This window comes from Gymnoscopelus braueri (genome assembly GCF_963280865.1).
Source record: "Gymnoscopelus braueri genome assembly, chromosome: 19".
Taxonomy (NCBI): domain Eukaryota; kingdom Metazoa; phylum Chordata; class Actinopteri; order Myctophiformes; family Myctophidae; genus Gymnoscopelus; species Gymnoscopelus braueri.
This window is the reverse complement of record NC_137621.1, coordinates 5532812-5553144: the sequence shown is the minus strand read 5'-3', so window position 1 is coordinate 5553144 and position 20333 is coordinate 5532812. Positions and strand designations below refer to the sequence as shown.

The window sequence follows — 20333 nt, the reverse complement described above, 5'->3', positions numbered from 1 at the left end:
TAGTTGGTGTGAACTCTGCCATCCACTTAACTAAGAACAATTATTAAAACTCATTCTTTATATATATAAATATATATTAGTTATAGTGCTCAGTGTGAACGGCCCACAACTTGGGTCACTGACCAGCTTTTCCTGATCGTTTTGTCTGAGTTAAAGCAGCATCAACTTTATATGAGCTCCCACTGTTACCATAGTGCTTAGCTACACTGTTCTTCTCAATACTTTAATTTGACCAGCTGATCCAAGCACGTTTTAGTCCTCAGTACTCACATTTCCTTCTTTTCTTTTTCTTTCTTTCTTTTTACTCAAAGGATGACGTCATGGGGCACCCACTGGCCTAGCGGTCCAAGCACTTAACACATATGGCTCTAATGCAGCCTGGTTCGAATCCCGATCCCGACGACCATTGCTGCGTGTTACTCCCTGTCTCTTTGTCCCTGTTTCCTGTCTATCTCCACTGTATCAATAAAGGGATAAAAGCCCCCAAAAGATCTTTAAAAAAGAAAAGGTTCATATGATAGGCCCTAATTAATGCTCATGATAATATAGAACCATTTTTGTCTACTTGGTCTGTGTCTCAGAGGAGGGCTGTGGGCAGTTTAAGAACTTGCCTACCAGTGACATCATCAATGGGGAATGCAAGCTAATAGGAACTGCAGGCTTTCTATTCCTGGAAAGTTATCATAATATAATAGAAGCCAATGTTCTGGCATTAAAAAACTAATCTTGATTGAAAAATAAAAATAAAACATGCTTAACAATGATGTCACTGGTAGGCGTGTTTCTGAACTGTCCAAAGATTAATTCCGAGCTGCCTATGTCTGTCACATACTCCTAAATTAAGTAAAGAAATACATTTTGGTCTGGGGGTCTGTAGATGGCACCAATTAGATGGCACACAAATTATATTTATCCAAATAGATTCAGTGGAGTTGTTGTTATGTAAACTATGTCTGTGAGTACATGAGAGTTAATGTTGGATCTCACATAGATACACACCCATCTTCCATACCTATCTCATATCTTTCTTGATGACTGAAAATCCAACCATATCAATTTCAGAGTCATTAACAGAGTCATCTAGTTTACTTTCAGAATGGTAAAATACTAAATTCAACACTTGTGCAGGAAACCAGGTTCAACTCCGAGGTAGAAAATGACAGTTACATAGTGCAGCGTTAATCAGCAAATATATTTAATAAATTATAGTTATCATTAATTTGCTAGTTTTAACTAAACCTTTACAGGGACTAGCATGACACAGGTGATCACATGACTGACTATAGGCAGTGATGGAAGACACACTCAGCTTTCGTACGTAATTTGATTTAATAATAATACAGGTAATAACAATAACATCAATAATAATGTGATCCCCACTCCACTATCTTTGTCACATTCCATTTGCAAAAACATGACATGTCCTCTTACCCATCCAAACAATTAGTAGCATGAGGGTGCCATTAATACATCTACCCAGCCTAGCTATTAGGTAAAGCAAGTTTCATTAATACATTGATACATACACTGCTCCTAATTGTTATGATGAGCCACTACAGTGGGTGCCATTAATACAGAGCCTGGGGAGCAATGTGGGGTTAAATATCTTTCTCAGAGACACTTCAACACATAAGATTCCTCTGCTTTAGTATCAAGGACTTGTCATTGTCATCCTGGATTAGATTGAATCATCATAAATGTAGCCTACCTGTCTGTGATATCTAAACTCAAATGACTTCTTTGAGAAAAAAAAAGTTGTTCATCTATCAGCTTCTCTCGTTAACACATGCCAGTATGGGGTAAGCCTAACTGTTAGGCCTGATTGATATAAACCTGAAACTAAAGATTGTTTCACCCTCTATGAGTCCTCATGTGTCTATTTAGACTATACGTAACACCAAAACCTTTGCCACAAACAATTTCCTGTTTTTTTAGATTACCCTTTTCACCAAAATTTGAAGGGGTTTTCTCCTGTATGTTTCCTCATGTGTTTTAAAGGCACTACTATAAATAAAGCCTGCACAACAAACTGTACAAACTAAGGGGTTTTCCCCTGTATGAGTAATCATGTGTGTTTTGAGATTACTCTTTCCAACAAATCCTTTGCCACAAACTATAGAAGAAAAGTTATTAACACATTGATTGCCAAGATCGCATTGATGCGTTCTTTCAAATGCATGACTTGATGGCCAAGATCGCATTGATGCGTTCTTTCCAAAAAAAACATTAATTTTTTGAAAATTCCACAAGGGGCGACATTACATTACAGTCATTTAGCAGACACTTTTATCCAAAGCGACTTACACTAAGTGCATTCAACATAGGTAGGGAACGAAAACTACTAATCACCAGAAGTCTTAAGTGCATTTTCTGCAAAAACAAGCAACCAAGAGTATACCTAGCGCTAAGGTAAAAGTGCAATATATCAGCTACCTATTTCCTTAAACAGATGAGACAAAATAGCTAAATCAAATGAGCAGGAGCTAAAACAAAAAAGTGTATTGACTAAACAAGATCCAATAAAACAATAAAACAAGTGTTTGTACAACTAGTTAACAAGTAGGCCAGGCAAAGAGGAAGGGTAGTGTTTCCTGAAGAGGTGGGTTTTCAACCTGCGGCGAAAGATGGGCAGTGACTATGCTGTCCTGACATCAGTGGGAAGTCCATTCCACCACTGTGGGGCCAGAACAGACCTAACACAGCTTTGGAATGATCTATCGTCACTCATTTTATTTTGCATTGAAAACCACCTGTTTTCAGCGGACCAAAGCCCCGAAATGGCGGATTGCAGTACAGGCTTACAGTCTTTTCCCCTGTATGAGTCCTCATGTGTATGTTGAACACACTACTTTGAATAAAGCCCTTTTCAAAAACTCCACAAGTAAAGGGCTTTTCCCCTGTTACAGTGCTCATGTGCACGTTCAACGCACCTCTGTGAATACGGCCTTTTCTCCCGTATGGGTAGTCATGTGTGATTTCAGACAACTCTTTGCATCAAAGACTTTTCCGCAAACTGCACAAGCAAATGATTTTCCTTCTTTGTGAGTCCTCAAGTGTACTTTTAAATCCCTATTGTACCTAAAGCCTGTACCACAAACGGAACAAAGACATGGCTTTTCACCTGTATGAGTCCTCATGTGTACGTTCAAGTCACCACTTTTAATAAAGCCTTTGCCACAAACTTTGCAAGTAAAGGGCTTTTCCCCTGTATGAGTCTTCATGTGTACGGTCAACGCACCCTTTTGAATAAAGCCCTTTTCACAAACTCTACAAGTAAAGGGCTTTTCCCCTGTATGAGTCCTCATGTGTACGTTCAATGCATTTTTTTGAATAAAGCCCTTTTCACAAACTCTACAAGTAAAGGGCTTTTCCCCTGTGTGAGTCCTCATGTGAACTTTCAACGTACCGTTGTGTATAAAGCCTTTTCCACAAACTTTACAAGTAAAAGGCTTTTCCCCTGTATGAGTCCTCATGTGTAGGTTCAACGCACCCCTGTGAATAAGGCCTTTGCCACAAATTTCACAAGTAAAGGGCATTTCCCCTGTATGAGTCCTCATGTGGACGTTCAACGCACCCCTGTGAATAAGGCCTTTACCACAGATTGTACAAGTAAAGGCTCTTTCTCCCGTATGGGTAGTCATGTGTGATTTTAGATGACCCTTTGCATAAAAGACTTTTCCGCAAACTGCACAAGTGAATGGTTTTCCTTCTTTGTGAATCCTCATGTGTACTTTTAGAGTTTCCGTTTGACTAAAACCTTTGTCACAAACTTTACAGACAAAGGGTTTTTCCCCCGTATGAGTCCTCATGTGTTTCTTCAGATCACCCAGGCCAGTAAAGCCTTTGTCACAAACTGTACATGTGAAGGGTTTTTCTCCTGTATGTGTCAACGTGTGTTGTTTAAGGGAACCACTATGATTAAAGCCTGTACCACAAACTGAACAAAGAAAGGTCTTTTCACCTGTATGAGTCCTCATGTGAATGTCCAGCGCACCCCTTTGAATAAAGCCTTTGCCACAAACTTTACAAGTAAAGGGCTTTTCCCCTGTATGAGTCCTCATGTGCACGTCCAACGCACCCCTTTGAATAAAGCCTTTGCCACAAACTTTACAAGTAAACGGCTTTTCCCCTGTATGAGTCCTCATGTGCACGCTCAATTTACCCCTGTCAATAAAGCCTTTGCCACAAAATTTACAAGTACAGGGCTTTTCCCCTGTATGAGTCCTCATGTGCACGTTCAACGCACCCCTGTGAATAAGGCCTTTACCACAGATTTTACAAGTAAAGGCTCTTTCTCCCGTATGGGTAGTCATGTGTGATTTTAGATGACTCTTTGCATAAAAGACTTTTTCGCAAACTGCACAAGTGAATGGTTTTCCTTCTTTGTGAATCCTCATGTGTACTTTTAGAGTTTCCGTCTGACTAAAACCTTTGTCACAAACTTTACAGACAAAGGGTTTTTCTCCCGTATGAGTCCTCATGTGTTTCTTCAGATTACCCGGATAACCAAAGCCTTTGTCACAAACTGTACAGGTGAAGGGTTTTACTACTGTATGTGTCATCGTGTGTTGTTTAAGGGAACCACTTTGATTAAAGCCTGTACCACAAACTGAACAAAGAAAGGGCTTTTCACCTGTATGAGTCCTCATGTGAATGTCCAACGCACCCCTTTGAATAAAGCCTTTGCCACAAACTTTACAAGTAAAGGGCTTTTCCCCTGTATGAGTCCTCACGTGCATGTCCAATGCACCCCTTTGAATAAAGCCTTTGCCGCAAACATTACAAGTAAAGGGTTTTTCCCCTGTATGAGTCCTCATGTGCATGCTCAACGCACCCCTGTCAATAAAGCCCTTTCCACAAACTTTACAAGTAAAGGGCTTTTCCCCTGTATGAGTCCTCATGTGCACGTTCAACGCACCCCTGTGAATAAGGCCTTTACCACAGACTTTACAAGTAAAGGCTTTTTCTCCCGTATGGGTAGTCATGTGTGATTTTAGATGACTCTTTGCATTAAAGACTTTTCCGCAAACTGCACAAGTGAATGGTTTTCCTTCTTTGTGAGCCCTCATGTGTAATTTTAGATTTTCCTTTTGACTAAAACCTTTGTCACAAACTTTACAGACAAAGGGCTTTTCCCCTGTATGAGTTGTTTTGTGCCTCTCCAGATTTAGTTTTTCAGTTGAAATTTTGCCAAACTCCTTCACTGTCTGACTCTTTATGGAGTGAGCTTGTTTTGATGATTTCAGGTCCTGGGACAGCTTGTTGCTCAAAGACAATCTTTGTCCATCGACATATTGTGTCTTGTGTGATTTCACACTGTTTAAAGCCAACTGGCCTTCCCTGGTCTCTTCCCAGTCATCACAGTCTTCAGTGTCAGATTCAGAACAGTGTGAAAAGTCACTGTCTTCAGTGTCAGATTCAGAACAGTGTGAAGAGAGGAGCTGGTCATCACTAGTCGGTTTTGATGTTGCACAGTTCTCTACATCAGCTTGTGTTTTCACGTATGCAGTTGAGGTGCTGGCTACAGGCTCTGTCACTCTGATTTCATCATCTTCACTTGTCACTGCTAGTAACGTCAACGTTGATCCATCAGCCTCAGCCTCTTCTGGTCTTTGAAATTGCTGATCCTGTTCCACTCTAATCTGCGGAGGTTCTGGTCCCTCCTGGACCAGACTGGAGCTCCCCTCCTCCTGTTCCTCTTTAATTTGTGGAGGTTGTGGTTCCTCCTGGACCAGATTGCAGCTACTCTCCTGTTGATAGGCAGAAACCTCCTCTTTATACACAGGGAGGTTCAGGAAGTCTGGGGAAAAGATAAAAAAGAGAAAAACATTATGTTTGAACGTAAGATTTTTTCATGCAGTGTTTGCTGTTTTAAAGCTTCGGTAGTTGCAGTAACTTCAGTTGTAAATAAATTCTCCATTTCCAAACCATGAGTCTATCCTCATTATCAAAGTTATTTTTATAGCATATTTTGTCCAAAATGGTAAATATATATATATATATATTGAAAAATGGTCTTAACACACGAGAACCTTCGTGTCTGCAAATACACCCATTGAGTGCCATAAACGTTTAAATCTTCGTTTTTTCAATATATATATGTATATATATATATATATATATATACATATATATATTTTCTTTTTTCACAAGGGGCGCTCTAACGCAACTTAGGAATGATCCTAGGACCCTTTAAAATGGAACGGATGGATGTGACGTCCGCTCCAATGATAGGATCTTGAGAAAAAGGTCCATATCTCCATACTTTTTTACAGTGGTCAAAACAAGCCATTTTCGACGGGCGATCACTCTGCAATGGCGGATCGTGGTAGAAATGTAATTTTTCCAGTTGTTAGACGGGACCCTCGGCCATCGCCCAGACACCCTTTGTTTACATCCGGGTCCTCGTGGTGGATTCTGCAGCTCTAAAACGATCGGCGTAAACGGTAAGAAACGCTGGCAAAACGCTGCCCTGTTTAAAAAAACCTCTGGCACTAAAGTATACATTGATTGATTGATGTAGTTTATTTAGTAAGACATGAGAATAGTACATGACAGTACATAACAGTACATGGAAGTACAAATTCACAATACAAGGTCTACTAAACTGGAACTCTCATTAAGCACGCAGCTTGTTTAAGATGAGAACCCCATGCACACAAATCATGATGACATATAAGAGGCAGACAGATATACACACTACTATACAGAATGTCATACAATCAGCTTTCAGGTTACTGGTATGAAGAGAGAAAAAAAAATATATATACAAAAGAGGAAAATGAAGGAGGGGGGGGTAGGGGGGTAGGTTAAGACTTTGCCATTTTCGAATTGCAGCCTCCTGAAGGTGTATCTTTAGGGCAGTTTTGAAAGTGAGTAGGGTTTTACACTCCTTTACTCCTTTTGGTAGGGCATTCCACATTTTTGATGAATAGCATGAGAACGAGTTCATTCCCTTAGTTGAGCCAAATCTGGGTTGAACATGATTTGTGGAGCTGCCTCTGGTGTTATGATCATGGACTTCATTAACATTTTGGAAGTATTTTGACAAATACAGGGGGAGCCCAATGTTGTGGTGTATCTTGAAGACCAGGCCCATAGCAAGTTGCTGTACTCTGTCCTCAACCCTAAGCCATCCAATCCTAGCAAAATGAGCAGGGGTTAGATGGGTTTTGTGATTGAGGCCAGGAAGTAGACTTACAAGTTTGTTTTGGGATGTTTGGAGCCTTGTTTTTAAGGCCTTGGAGGTGTTGTGATACCATGAAGTGCATGCATAATCATAATGACCTTGAATGAGGGGCCCTGCAAGAATCTTCAGAAATATTCTTACTGACTAGACGATCAATCCTCCACAAATAGCGTGTTGTTTGGTTGACATTTTTGATCACTTTTTCGCCGTTTTTGTTACCAGAGAGGTTTGCCTCCAAGATGGAGCCCAGGTAGGTAATTTCATCCTTTCTTTTGATGACATCACCACCCACTTTGATCGTGAAACTCTCTACCTTGCTAAGGTTAGGACTGGACCCAAAGAGAATGGATTCAGTTTTACCCAGGTGTAATGAAAGTTTGTTGTCAGAGAGCCAGATGCAGATCTTGTTGAGTTCGAAGCTGAGAGTTTTCTCAACCTGCAGCCTGTCCCTGTCCGAGACTAGCAGGGCAGAGTCATCTGCGAACAGGAACAGTTTGCAGTCGCAGGCTGATGACATATCATTAATATCAGGAACAGTAAAGGTCCTAGTATACTTCCTTGTGGGACACCACAAGTCACAGGGAGGGGGGGGGACTGGGTGCCGTTTACTTCCACCACTTGCTCCCTTCCTTCCAGGTAGGATCTCATCCAGTTCACTGACGTATCATCAAAACCTATTGCTTTGAGTTTATTGATCATAATTGGGTGATTAACGGTGTCAAAGGCCTTCTGGAGGTCCAGCATGACCATGCCACAATATTTGCCCTTGTCGACATCTTTTTTGATAGAGTCGTTCAAATAGAGAAGGCATGTGTCAGTGGAGTGGTTTGTTCTGAAACCCGATTGGAATATGTAGATTCGATTTTTCTCGGCAAGATACTTATCGACCTGTTCATAGACTATTTTTTCCATGACTTTCGAGATGGAGCTAAGAATAGAAATAGGGCGGTAGTTGCCAGGGTCTAATTTGTTTCCTTTTTTGTACAGAGGGGTCACCCTTGCTTTTTTTAAATCGTTAGGGACCCGTCCCTGTATGATGGAGAGGTTTATTATGTGGGTAATGATTGGAGCAATGGAGGCGGCCGAGTCTTTTAGAAATTTGGCGGGGATATTGTCGAGGCCTGTGGCTTTGTGTTGATGAAGAGCACTCCATTTTTTAAACACCTCTTCTGTTTTCACAGGGGAGAGTTTAAAAACATCTTTGCGTACACCCTGTTTTTCGTAAAATGAGTCAACATACTCTTCACCATAGCACCCAGAGTAGCAGCTGAGGACATAGCAGCTGAGGACTTTTTCCTCAGCTGCTCACGAAGGCGGTCGCATTCTCTCCTCCCTCCTCCCATCCTATCCCACAACTCTCCAGCCTCACCACACTGCACGAGCGAACAGTCTCGGGTGAAAACATGGATTATATTATTAACTGGTCGCTAAACGCAATTGACAACATTTTCTCAACCCGGCAATCTGGACCGGACGAGCCAATCTGCCCAGATGGGACTTATCTGGCCGGATACATGGGGGACTCGGACTACAAGTGGCGAGTTCTGTGTTTGGAAGTCCTGTCGATTGAGGACATAGAAGATGTCTATCTTTTCGTTTGTATGATAACAGGTTTCTTGCTGATTGGAGCGGGCATTGCACTTGTGTATCGAAAAACTGGCAAGAGAGCTGCCCTGGACGGAGCGGAGTCGAGCAGAGCGCTGGCTACTCAGACAGGTGTGACCACTGAGCTGAAACGCGACATGAATAACATCACCGAGTGGATCCCCAAACTGGACGTTAAGCTGGGCAACATCACTGAACTAAGGCACGAGATGGATAACACCAACGAGAGGGTCCGGGGGCTGGACACCAAGCTGGACAACATCATGGCACGTGCGGCGGACGAAGCCAGAGGCAACGCTGAGCGAGCCGCTGCTCTGCGCGGCGAAATGACCGCGCTGCGAGGCGATTTGACCATGATTAGAGCGGGCATAGACAGACTGGATGGCCCACTACAGTATAAACAGTAGACAAATTGTCTGCTTCGGATTATTAGGATCAATTTGGACCCCCCCACACCAAAAAACCTGGACTTTTTCCCCCAGCGAAATACAGTGTGAAGATGGCAAACCACCCCCCCCCCCCCCCAAGCCTACCCGTACCAACACCCACCCCCCCCACCACCAGCGCTCATGGACACCTGGTGTTATGACTTTGGGTCGGAATCCATTCAAGGACTTTCTCGCACAGCCTTCCCACTCGCTGTTATCGCTCTACACCAGCGTACGCTCTTGACATCAGCGCAGAAGAGATTACTGGACTGGGTGAAAGCACCAAGGCCATATCCCAGGCTTCCATATACACACACACACACACATACACACATGTAACATATCCTGCACCACACGCCTTCGCGTCCCTGCTCCTCTCCCCACTCCCGCCCCCCTCCCCCCTCCCCCCCTTCCAACCCACCAGGGCTCTTTTTTTTCACTCCCTCCATGCAATGCCTTACAAGGAGGCAGGGCATCGAGAGCAGTGCTTTTTGCCCATCCCATTTGGAGAGTTTGATCCTACCTTTATGAAGCTCAAAACACTTTTTGTTTCTGACTTTCATGGCAGTAAGGATGTCCGAATTCATCCATGGTACCGAGCGGGATTTAACCCTGATGGTTTTCATGGGAGCCACACTGTCCAAAATTTGAATGAATTTGGTTTTGAAACCAAGCCAAGATTTGTCTACCTGTGTGCTGTTTAGTACGTCGGACCAGTCCAGTTCCTCTAGCCTGTGATCTAAGTCCTCACTCTTATAGTTTTTGAGGTCTCTGATCATGACTGATTTGTGGTAACCGGTCTTAGGTTTACGTTTCTTTCTGGTGCAGAAGATCATGGTATGATCAGATATGCCACAGGTAGAAACACCACTATTGAGGATTTTGTCCTTGTCCGTTGTTAGAATGAGATCTATGGTAGTTTGTGTGGAAACACACAGCCTTGTGGGCTGAGTGATCAGCTGGTGGAATGAGTGCCGATGACAAAACCCCTTGAATGACTTATACACTGACGCTTCCTTACGGAGCATGTCTGTGTTAAAGTCACCAAGAAGTATCATCTCCGCATATTCCACCTTAGCTAAACACTCCTCAAGTCTTTCATAGAAATCAGTCTGGTTAGGAGGTCTGTATATGGTACCGACTAGCACAGGTTTGGCATGTTTAAAAATGATCTCGACCCACACAGCTTCAATGGCTGCATCCTTCAGGTCTTCGCGAAGGATGCAGTCATTGTCATTATGTACATACATGCATACACCACCCCCATTTCTCCCATTAATGCTCCTATCATTTCTGAAGAGTTTGTAGTTTTCAATTTCAATCTCAGAGTCCCTTATCGTATGATCAAGTTTAGTTTCAGAGAAAGTTAAAATGTCAACCTTACCATCATAAAACATCTGCCTGATTTGTGTTAGCTTGTTTCCTACAAGGGAATTCACATTGAGGTGGATCATGTGCAAGCCTACACCAAAAGATTTGTTCATTTGTTCGATGGAGAGATGTTTATCCAATGAGAGAAAACGCTGAGGAGCAGTATCGGGGGGGAGGGGGGTGTTGAGGCGTAAGTGTCCATCAAAGCCTTTGTTCCGTCGTAAGCAGCCAGCTGTGGGGGTTGGGGGAGAAGGTTTTCCTCCCTCGCCAAACGGGCAGAAGTTTGCCTGGTGGTAACTGGGCCTGGATTAACGTGGATATCACCCGACAGGAGAAGAAAAAGGATGATTAAATATCTTCGGTCCATGCGTCCTGCCGGAGGTGCGTTCTTCTTTCTAGCCGAATTCATGGCCAGGAGTGTATGGAGAACTCCAGCCGCAAATCCCAGATATTTTGTTGATACCGTAGCGCCGATCAGGTAGAAATCTGAGTGTTTTTCGTTTCTCATTTCCCGTGGATTCCCCTTTTCTGTCTCCGTCAGGTGTAGATTCTGTGGTGATTCAAGGAATGAATACGTCGTCCACAGAAAGATGAAGATGAGAAGCAAATCCAGTGAAAATCTGGCAAAAATGTTGCCGTGAGTGCAAGAGCTAATTCGCTTGCGACTGTCCATGTCGGCGTATAGACTAGACATGATGTGAACATTCACGGTGTATCATAATCAGACTTAATTTTATCCTTATTGTTTATGCCCCAAAATGACTGTTTTGTAGCAATTGTGGAAATTCAGACCTTATTGTTGAATGTTTAACCAACTGTCCTACACACTCTGTGTCTGTATGTGTATGTGTGTGTGTGTGTGTGTGTGTGTGTGTGTGTGTGTGTGTGTGTGTGTGTGTGTGTGTGTGTGTGTGTGTGTGTGTAAGCACAACAGCATCCACGTTAATTTACTTCTGAACAGTCAAAAATGTTTCACTTGAATGTTTGACCAAAATATCACTTGAAACTGTTAACTGGGGGTGAGAGACATACGAGGCGGGCGGGGTTATTAGCCTGTGGAACACACACTGACTGCAACAGTGTATTAAGGCTGCAACTAACGATTAATTCTATAATCGATTAATTGGGCGATTATTTAAACGATTAATCGATTAACCAGATTATTGCACTTATTTAGCAATGACCTTATAATTTAGATTTTAAGTTGTTTTAGGCATGTTCTATCTAACGATAAAGACAATACAGACGAATAATTAATTAAAAAGTACATGTTATACAATTTTGCTCAACTGCTGATTAGGCTACTACACATAAAATACATAAATACATATCAAAATAAATAAAAGCCACCTATGGTACCTTTTCTCTCCTTCTGACTGCTTGATTTGATTAAAAAAAGAACTACATATTTTCGGCTAAAGGGTGACAGTACTCTTTTAAATTTAAATGTTTCATAATAAAAAAAAAACATTAAAGAAATATTTTTAGTTGGTCATATATCCTGCATGGGATACAGGATAGGTGGGCACTAGGGACATCTGGGTACTTTTATTTTGTCCAAAATATAAAAATAAAAAAAATCTATATTAAAAAATATAGTTGATGTGAACTTGCATGGTACATCATTATCAGACTTAATTTTATCCTTCAACTTCTTGTTTATGCCCCAAAACGACTGGATAAAAAGGTTTTGTAGCAATTTGTAGTAATTGTAGAAATATTAGACCTTAATTGTTGAATGTTTAAGCATGTTCTAATGATGTATACTTTACTTAAAAGCATTTTCCAAATATATATATATTTTTTAACATTTTGGAAAAAAGTGCCAATTTTACATCAAGGTGGACACCAGATTTCCCTAGTAAGCACCTATCCTGTTACCTTGCAGCCTTGCAGACTCTACACTAGTTTAATGGGTGTCTATTTACCGACGTCAGTGTGGTGGGGAGCTTGGATCCGGTGTACCTGTGGATCACGTTTCCGCTTTCGTTCTGACCAAGCTAACGAGGCCACAACGAGGCGATCTACTGCATAATGCAACATGCCTGCTCTTGAAATGCTCCCGTAACACATTGTGGACTTAATCTCATGCCAAGCAAGTGCATAGTAATTCCTCTGCTGAAAGCACAATGACACTTAATATAATTTCACTGCAAGACAAGTATGTTGATTTTGTTTTTTCTCAGTTGACTGCTATAAGCAAAATAACCTTGCTTTCTGATGGCATTATTAAGTGTGATGCTGCACAAGATGGTACATAGAACTGGACTTTGCTTAACTGCACTGACTGAGTATTTTGTTTGCGCATATTACAGTTCTACTTGTACAGTTCTACTAAATTGATACTGATACATGTAACAAACCTGCATTAATAATAATATTCAATAAATAACCAAAGTGGAATTTAAATTCCACTTTGCTTATTTATTGAATATTATTATTAATGCAGGTTTGCTTCAAGTGTGTTTTCATTTTGTTTGTTTTATTATGACCACAATAATAACCTTATTGAAATCAGTCATATACCCTTATTTTTGGTGTTGGACATGATACAAAACAGCTATGGATCTGTGTCATAAGCTAGTTAGTGTTTTCTAGGTTGCACACATTTTAAAGTTTCACCAAAGCAATTAATATAATTCAAAAACAATTAGCTTAAATAAAAGGCCTCAGGTTGGAAGTTCAATCTGGGCTGTCTTTCTCCCTCATTCCTTCAATAGTTAGGATCTTGCCTTTCACCAAGGTTGAGGTCTCAGATCTAAAGAATAAAGAGTAAAGGCCCTTACATACCGGGGAATTATTCATGTGAATAATACGTCTTTTTTAAAAACCTTATAAAGTCAATGCAAGCTTCCATGGAGCGAAAAAGCAAAAAAGCGAAGCGAAAAAGCGTCTTTTAATTAGTGTACGAATTTTGCGTATATTCGCCGGTGTGTAATGACCTTAAGTGTTCACCTGCTTTCAGCCTGCTAAATTACTAGCTAGTGTTTTACTGTTATAGGGGGAAACCCGGGGAAACAATGTAACGTGATCTACTTTGTTTCATGTTTTACCTGAGAGAGTGTTGCACCTCACATTCTTATGTAGTGATGTCCATGTTGACACATCCTCCTCTTCCTCCTGTTCCTCTTTAATCTGTGGAGGTTGCGGTTCCTCCTGGACCAGACTGGGGCTCCTCTCCTCCATATGTTCAGGGGAAACCTCTTTACACAGAAAGGAAAAAGCAAAGAGGTAGCATCAGCAACTCATAATAAAGTCTTCAATTACATCACATACACTGGCAGTGGTAGTATTTTAGTCCCACATGCACCAGACGTGCAAGCGTAAGCGCACAGACGTCGCTTCACTTTCACGCTCATGTTAATGAATGCAGTAGTGATGGTCCACTCATAAATGTGAAACACATTTAAAAAAAAGACATACAGTCTCCGCACACACATTTTCTTCTAAATACATTATGCAAAATATCTGCATCATACCACCCAATTTAAGTCATTTTTAGAAATTTTAAATAATGCTTAATTATGATTCATGTATTTGTATCACTGTATCCTGGTAGCCTTTAAGATCTGGCAAGTGGGCATTTGAGTGGGCCACATGACATGATATCTCTTTTAGAACCTGGACCTTTACTAAGTCATTTACATAATTGACGGCATACAACCCTACTGTAACACAAATTTGCCAGGTTTGAATCCCGGGCGTTACACGTGCATGTACATGTGGGGTCTCAGCTTTGTCAGATGTAAGGGGGGATCCAAGGAAAACAGGTTGCGAACCTGTTTTCAACCTGGTTGCAAATGCTGCTTCACCGAAATGCAGAAAAGGTAATTAAGTATCAGTGTTTTCATCTTGGTCGTGACCAATGAGAAGCAGAGCGTATTGTCTGCAAAGCTGGCACTTATGTGTTAAGGTTCTTATCTTTAGACCTGCAAGCCCATATCAACACTGTACAGGAAAAGACAGCTGTTCGAGGTGAGAGCTCTTCTGCACATTAAATTGACCAAATATTTAGTAAAACCTGGCCAAACAGAAGATATGGTTGTTTGAAGAATGGGCTACCTCTCTTTTTCTAAGATAAGCTTTTATTTTGTTACAAAGCTAAATAGTCAAACAGAAGTCAAGAGGCATACTTTACATCAGTGGTTCTCAAATGTTCAAGGACCCCCATAACTCTTGAGAGTGGGGTCCATTTGGTTCCATTTGTACACTCTCAGAGTTACAGACCTTTAAAGGGTCCATTTGGAGCCCCCTCAATGAACCCTGAGGGTCCCTAGATCCCACTTTTAGTCGTCTGGCGTCTGACATTTTGTTTTAAAATACAAAATGACATCCTTTTTGGTCATGGGTGGTGTCGCCCACTTGGATTGCAATGATCTTCTCAATCATGAACAACTCCTGGACTGATGAGAGGAACCGCGTGGGACTGGTAAGTCTAAAAGTGCTGGTGATTACTAGTAGGCCTGTCACAATTATTACATAATCACCTAATCACTATTATTTGAGATAATTGCAATTATGTGTGCATAATCGTTTCCATGTTGAAACATTTTCATATATTTTAAAAAATAGTGGAAATAGCAGATCTACAAGCTCACAACGCACCAAAATGTGACTCGTTGTGAGCTTGTAGATCGGCTATTTCCACAATTAATGTTTTATTAAAAGTATAAAGTTATTAAATATGTCAGACATTTCTTTGTATATGGGTTATTTTCCATATCTGTCCTGTGCAACTTCAAAGCCTAACAGCCATATAATAATGTACTTTTTATTCATGCTCTGGTGTTCAACAATAAAAACACAATTATGCACGATATGCATTAGGGCCACGGACCCCCATTTGATTGACTGTCGTATCATCAGTGTTAATTTAACTCTGAGAGATTACAAATCGGGTCCATTTGGTCCCATTTGCACGCTCTCCGAGTTATAGACACTTAAGGTCAATTTGGTTCCTAACTATTTGGCTGGGGACCCCCTGGAACCCCCTCAAGGACCCCTGGTGAGGACCCACTGTGAAAACCACTGGTTTATACCTTATAAGTGTGGCTGAGCTTCTAGCCTAGTAGCTTGTCTAGTAGTAGCTAAACCACTAAATAGTCTAGTAACTTAGCTAGTAGTACATAAGCCACCAATAAGTCGTATTAAAGGTGGTTTAAAGCAACCTGCTCTGTGTAGTGTGATGTGTGGCTGTAGCATCATGTTAAACCAACCTGGGGTCTATTCCACGAAAGCGGAATTAAATTATCCTGGTTTGAAAGGCAAATCCAGGTTTGACAAGCCTGCGCTGTTCAGCCTGGTTTATTCAGTTCCACGAACGCCAAGCCGGGCTGAGAAGGAGAGGTTTGTCGAGCCAGGATCATTAAACCAGGCTGAATGTGAGTTCACATATTCCTATAAAAGACCTCGAAAGTAGATAGCAGAATCCTTGAACTTGACCAATCATGGAGCCCAAAACCAGAGCGGCGTTCTTCTCTGTGGCTGAACAGCAGCACTGCAGCAGCTCATGAAATCATACAAGGAAGTAAAATGTATAATAAGCAAGAGAGGAAACACAGCCGCAATAAATATAGATCCAGGGAGAAAGCGTGGCAAAGTATTGCAGACAAATTAAATGCACAAGTTGTCCAAAAATATGCAATTAATTTATATACAAATCCATAAATATATAATTCAGTTAGGCTTAAACATAAGGAGTTTAAGTGAATGTTGGAATTATAATTACACACTTAGAATAATTTTCTAAATTTCTAATTTCTAAAATCAAAGATCTACAAGTGAAAAGCTTGCCTTTTGGCGGCCGGGGGTCCCCGGGGGTCAACGGGGGGCCGGGAGTACCCGGCCCCCCGTGTACTCCCGGACCCCCGTTGCCCCCAACAGAGGTCCAGGGTATACGGGGGGCCGGGGGTACACGGGGGCGGGGGTCCACGGGGGTCCGGAGGTACACAGGAGGCCAGGGGTACACGGGGGTCCGGGGGTCCACGGGGGCGGGGGTACACGGGGGCGGGGGTCCACGTGGGTCCGGAGGTCCATGGGGGTGCGGGGGTCCGGAGGTACACAGGGGGCCGGGGGTACACGGGGGTCCACGGGGGCGGGGGTCCACGGGGGGCCGGGGACCCCCGGCCACCATAAGACAAAAACATTTCGGGCTTGTAGATCTTCGATTTTTGCATAAGAATTGAATAAGTGTGGAAAAACTCATTGGTTTATGATTGGAGTCATTGGACTAACAGCTATTTCACAAAACTTGAAGAACAAGGCACTGGATTAATAAAGCTTGGCTGTTAGCCTAACTTCACAGCTAAATTGCCATGGTAACTAAGGCAGGATTGCTTCAATTTTCTTTTGTGAAACAGGATCATGGATAAACATATCCAGGTTTACTGGCTAAGTTAATCTGCCGAGCTAACTCAGCTTTTGTGAAACCGATTCCTGGATAATTTAAGCCAGGATAGCCGATTAAACCCGGTTTATCCCTAATCCAGGTTTCGTGGAATAGACCCCTGCTCTGTGTAGTGTGATGTGTGGCTGTAGCATCATGTTAACCAACCTGCTCTGTGTAGTGTGATGTGTGGCTGTAGCATCATGTTAAACCAACCTGCTCTGTGTAGTGTGATGTGTGGCTGTAGCATCATGTTAAACCAACCTGCTCTGTGTAGTGTGATGTGTGGCTGTAGCATCACGTCCAGCAGTTTGTTTTGTTTCTCCAGCAGAGTTTCTAGAGTCTATCTCTCTCTGGAAGAGGTTGAACATGAACTCTGCAGCCGCACTGAGGCGCTCCAACACACACACTCTCAGCTCCGTTCCGGTAGCAACGATAAGACATCCGGTTTTTGAGCTAGCAACTATAAGGTTTCCGGTTGCCTTCAAAATAAGATAAGATAAGATATAATAAAAGATTTGTAATGTTTTTTAAAAGACACAAATCTATTTTAAAAATACATTTATGATGTATGTCTTTTAAATGGCGCATACTAGAACACTTCTAAGTGCCAATTTTCTTTTTAAAGAAACAAATGTATTTTTAAAAATATATTTATGATGTATGTCTTTTTAATGGCTTATACTAGATCACTTCCAAGTGCTAGGTTGTTCCTGATTTAAACTGGCTATTGATCCCCATTAAATGTGCACTTAGCACAGTTTCTGATCCTGTTTTGCACTTTAACTGGATATTCATTTGTGTTTCTTACGTATTGTTTTTGTATTGTTTGTCCATTATTGTAATGATGCTGCCTCTAGGCCAGGTCACTCTTGGAAAATTATCATGGGGGGGGGGTTTATGAAGTTGATCTCACCTATTGAAAAACTAAAATACAATACAAATAAGAATGTATTCAGAAATATTTACACAAAATGTGTATGTGTGTGTGTGTGTGTGTGTGTGTGTGTGTGTGTGTGTGTGTGTGTGTGTGTGTGTGTGTGTGAGAACTTTTCCATAACTGAGCGCCCCTGAACTTGATAGAAAATTGATACAGACCAGTAGTACAGAATGTTGGTGAACATTGAGAGATAATTTGTAAAAAAAAAAAAAGTGGCAGGCCGTTTTTTTTTTAAGTGCCGTTTTCAGACAACAGTGGACACTGGACAGGCGCCGGCGGACACTGCCGACACTTCTGACATACGCACGCGTGCGGGGACACCTCCCCTACAACGCCACACTCTCGGATAAGCCTGAGAGGTGTAAAAAAAATTGTGGCGGACCGTCCAGTGAGGTCAGAGGTCAGAAAAGTGCCGTTTTCAGACAACAGTGGACACTGGACAGGCGCCGGCGGACACTGCCGACACTTCTGACATACGCACGCGTGCGGGGACACCTCCCCTACAACGCCACACGCCACACGCCACGTTTTGTAAGTGACTATAGCAGAACCCCACAATTTTTAACATTCACAATTATAAATAATATAAATTATGAATGAAAATAAACTTTTAAGTGCATACTTTTAGTGGCATGTCTATTACATCATGTGTACATACCAGCTTAATATCAATCAGGCAATGGATGTGGAGCCATTTCAAAATGTGTGACATTTTCAAAGAGAACTCTGGAACTACTGTCACTTACTCAATACAGGTAAAAGCAGTGAAATGTTGAGACCTGTTTCTACAGAGACTGTGCAAACACAACCAAACAAAATATGTCAGTAACAAGTAACAATACTGATGTAATGAAGTAGAAATACAATTATAGATAACAGATATAAAATTAAAGTACAGATGGAATGGCAGGTATGATAAACCTTGTGCGTATGTCACAAGTGCCACGGCAAATAGCTGTCTCGTGTCCAGCGTCCAATTTGTAAAGGCTATGCAGTGAAAATGGCCCTTTTCTGACCCCTGACCTCACTGGACGGCCCGCCACTTTTCAAAATACACCTCTCCCGCTTAGCGGAGAGTGTGGCGGTGTAGAGGGGGTCTCCCCGAACGCGTGCGTACCTCAGAAGTGCTGGCACTAAGCACCGTCTCCTGTCCAGTGTCCAATTTGCCTACACTAGTGTCTGAAAACGCCACTTTACTGACCCCTGACCTCACTGGACGGTCCGCCACATTTTTTTTTACACCTCTCGGGCTTATCCGAGAGTTTGGCGTTGTAGGGGAGGTGTCCCCGCACGCGTGCGTATGTCAGAAGTGTCGGCAGTGTCCGCCGGCGCCTGTCCAGTGTCCACTGTTGTCTGAAAACGGCACTTTTCTGACCTCTGACCTCACTGGACGGTCCGCCACAATTTTTTTTACACCTCTCGGGCTTATCCGAGAGTGTGGCGTTGTAGGGGAGGTGTCCCCGCACGCGTGCGTATGTCAGAAGTGTCGGCAGTGTCCGCAGTGTCCGCCGGCGCCTGTCCAGTGTCCACTGTTGTCTGAAAACGGCACTTTTCTGACCTTTTCTGACCATTTATCCATTTAGATAAATTATTAATGTTTTAAAAAACGTTTTTGTTACACAGAAACATAATATATGTTGTATAGAAACATAATATGTCGTTTAAATGCTTAATTTATAGTTTTAATGTGCAAATTAACCGTTTTTCAATGGCTCCTTTTTGCTCTAGAGGGTACTCTTATTCTGAAGAGATCGTCCACCGGAAGTCTTATAGTTGCTCCGTTATAGTTGCTGCCGGAACACTGCTGATGTGTGTTGTTGTTGTTGTTGTTGTTGGTGTTGTTGTTGTGTGTTTCTCCAGAACACACACTATCTCCTCTCCCACCGACGTCATGTGCGCTCTAGACCCATTGTTGACCTGTCTGTCCAGTATAAAATGCTGGATGAGTGAGAACTTTCTTAAGCTAAATGAGGATAAATAATAATAAGTAGACTTGGTAACCTGGCTGTAGAAAGTAACACCACAGTAAATAACCTGGGGGTTATTATCGATTCTGAATTGAATTTTAATACACACATTAATCATGTCACCAAGATTGCTTTCTTTCATCTTAGAAATATTGCGCGAATTAGAGACTATCTGTCGTTAGACGATGCAAAAACGTTGATCCACGCTTTTGTTTTCTCTCGGCTTGATTACTGCAACACACTCTACTCTGGCCTGCCAAAGAAAACAACTACAACAACGACAGATTACAACTTGTTCATAATGCGGCAGCCAGAAACCCCAGAATTTTAACTAAAACTAGGATGAGAGAACATATCACTCCAGTTCTAGCTTCACTACACTGGCTCCCGGTTGTTTTAAGGATTGATTTTAAAATTATTTTAATAGTTTATAAAGCTCTAAATGGTC

General features: G+C 41.9%; 2 protein-coding genes across 2 annotated transcripts in view; both read right to left on the bottom strand.

Annotated features, from left to right (window-relative positions):
• The window catches only part of LOC308074076 (uncharacterized protein), a gene marked incomplete at both ends in the record, with an annotated part of 120638 nt that extends 112106 nt beyond the window's left edge, over positions 1 to 8532 (bottom strand). Inside the window, 2 exons of the mRNA XM_080413410.1 lie at positions 5747 to 5800; positions 8430 to 8532. Of these exons, the coding sequence (XP_080269536.1) occupies positions 5747 to 5800; positions 8430 to 8532 (157 nt within the window). The remainder of the gene's footprint in view (positions 1 to 5746; positions 5801 to 8429) is intronic.
• LOC308074168 (GTPase IMAP family member 8-like) overlaps positions 1 to 20333 on the bottom strand; it is a gene marked incomplete at both ends in the record, with an annotated part of 708175 nt that overhangs the window by 396211 nt on the left and 291631 nt on the right. The window lies entirely within an intron of this gene.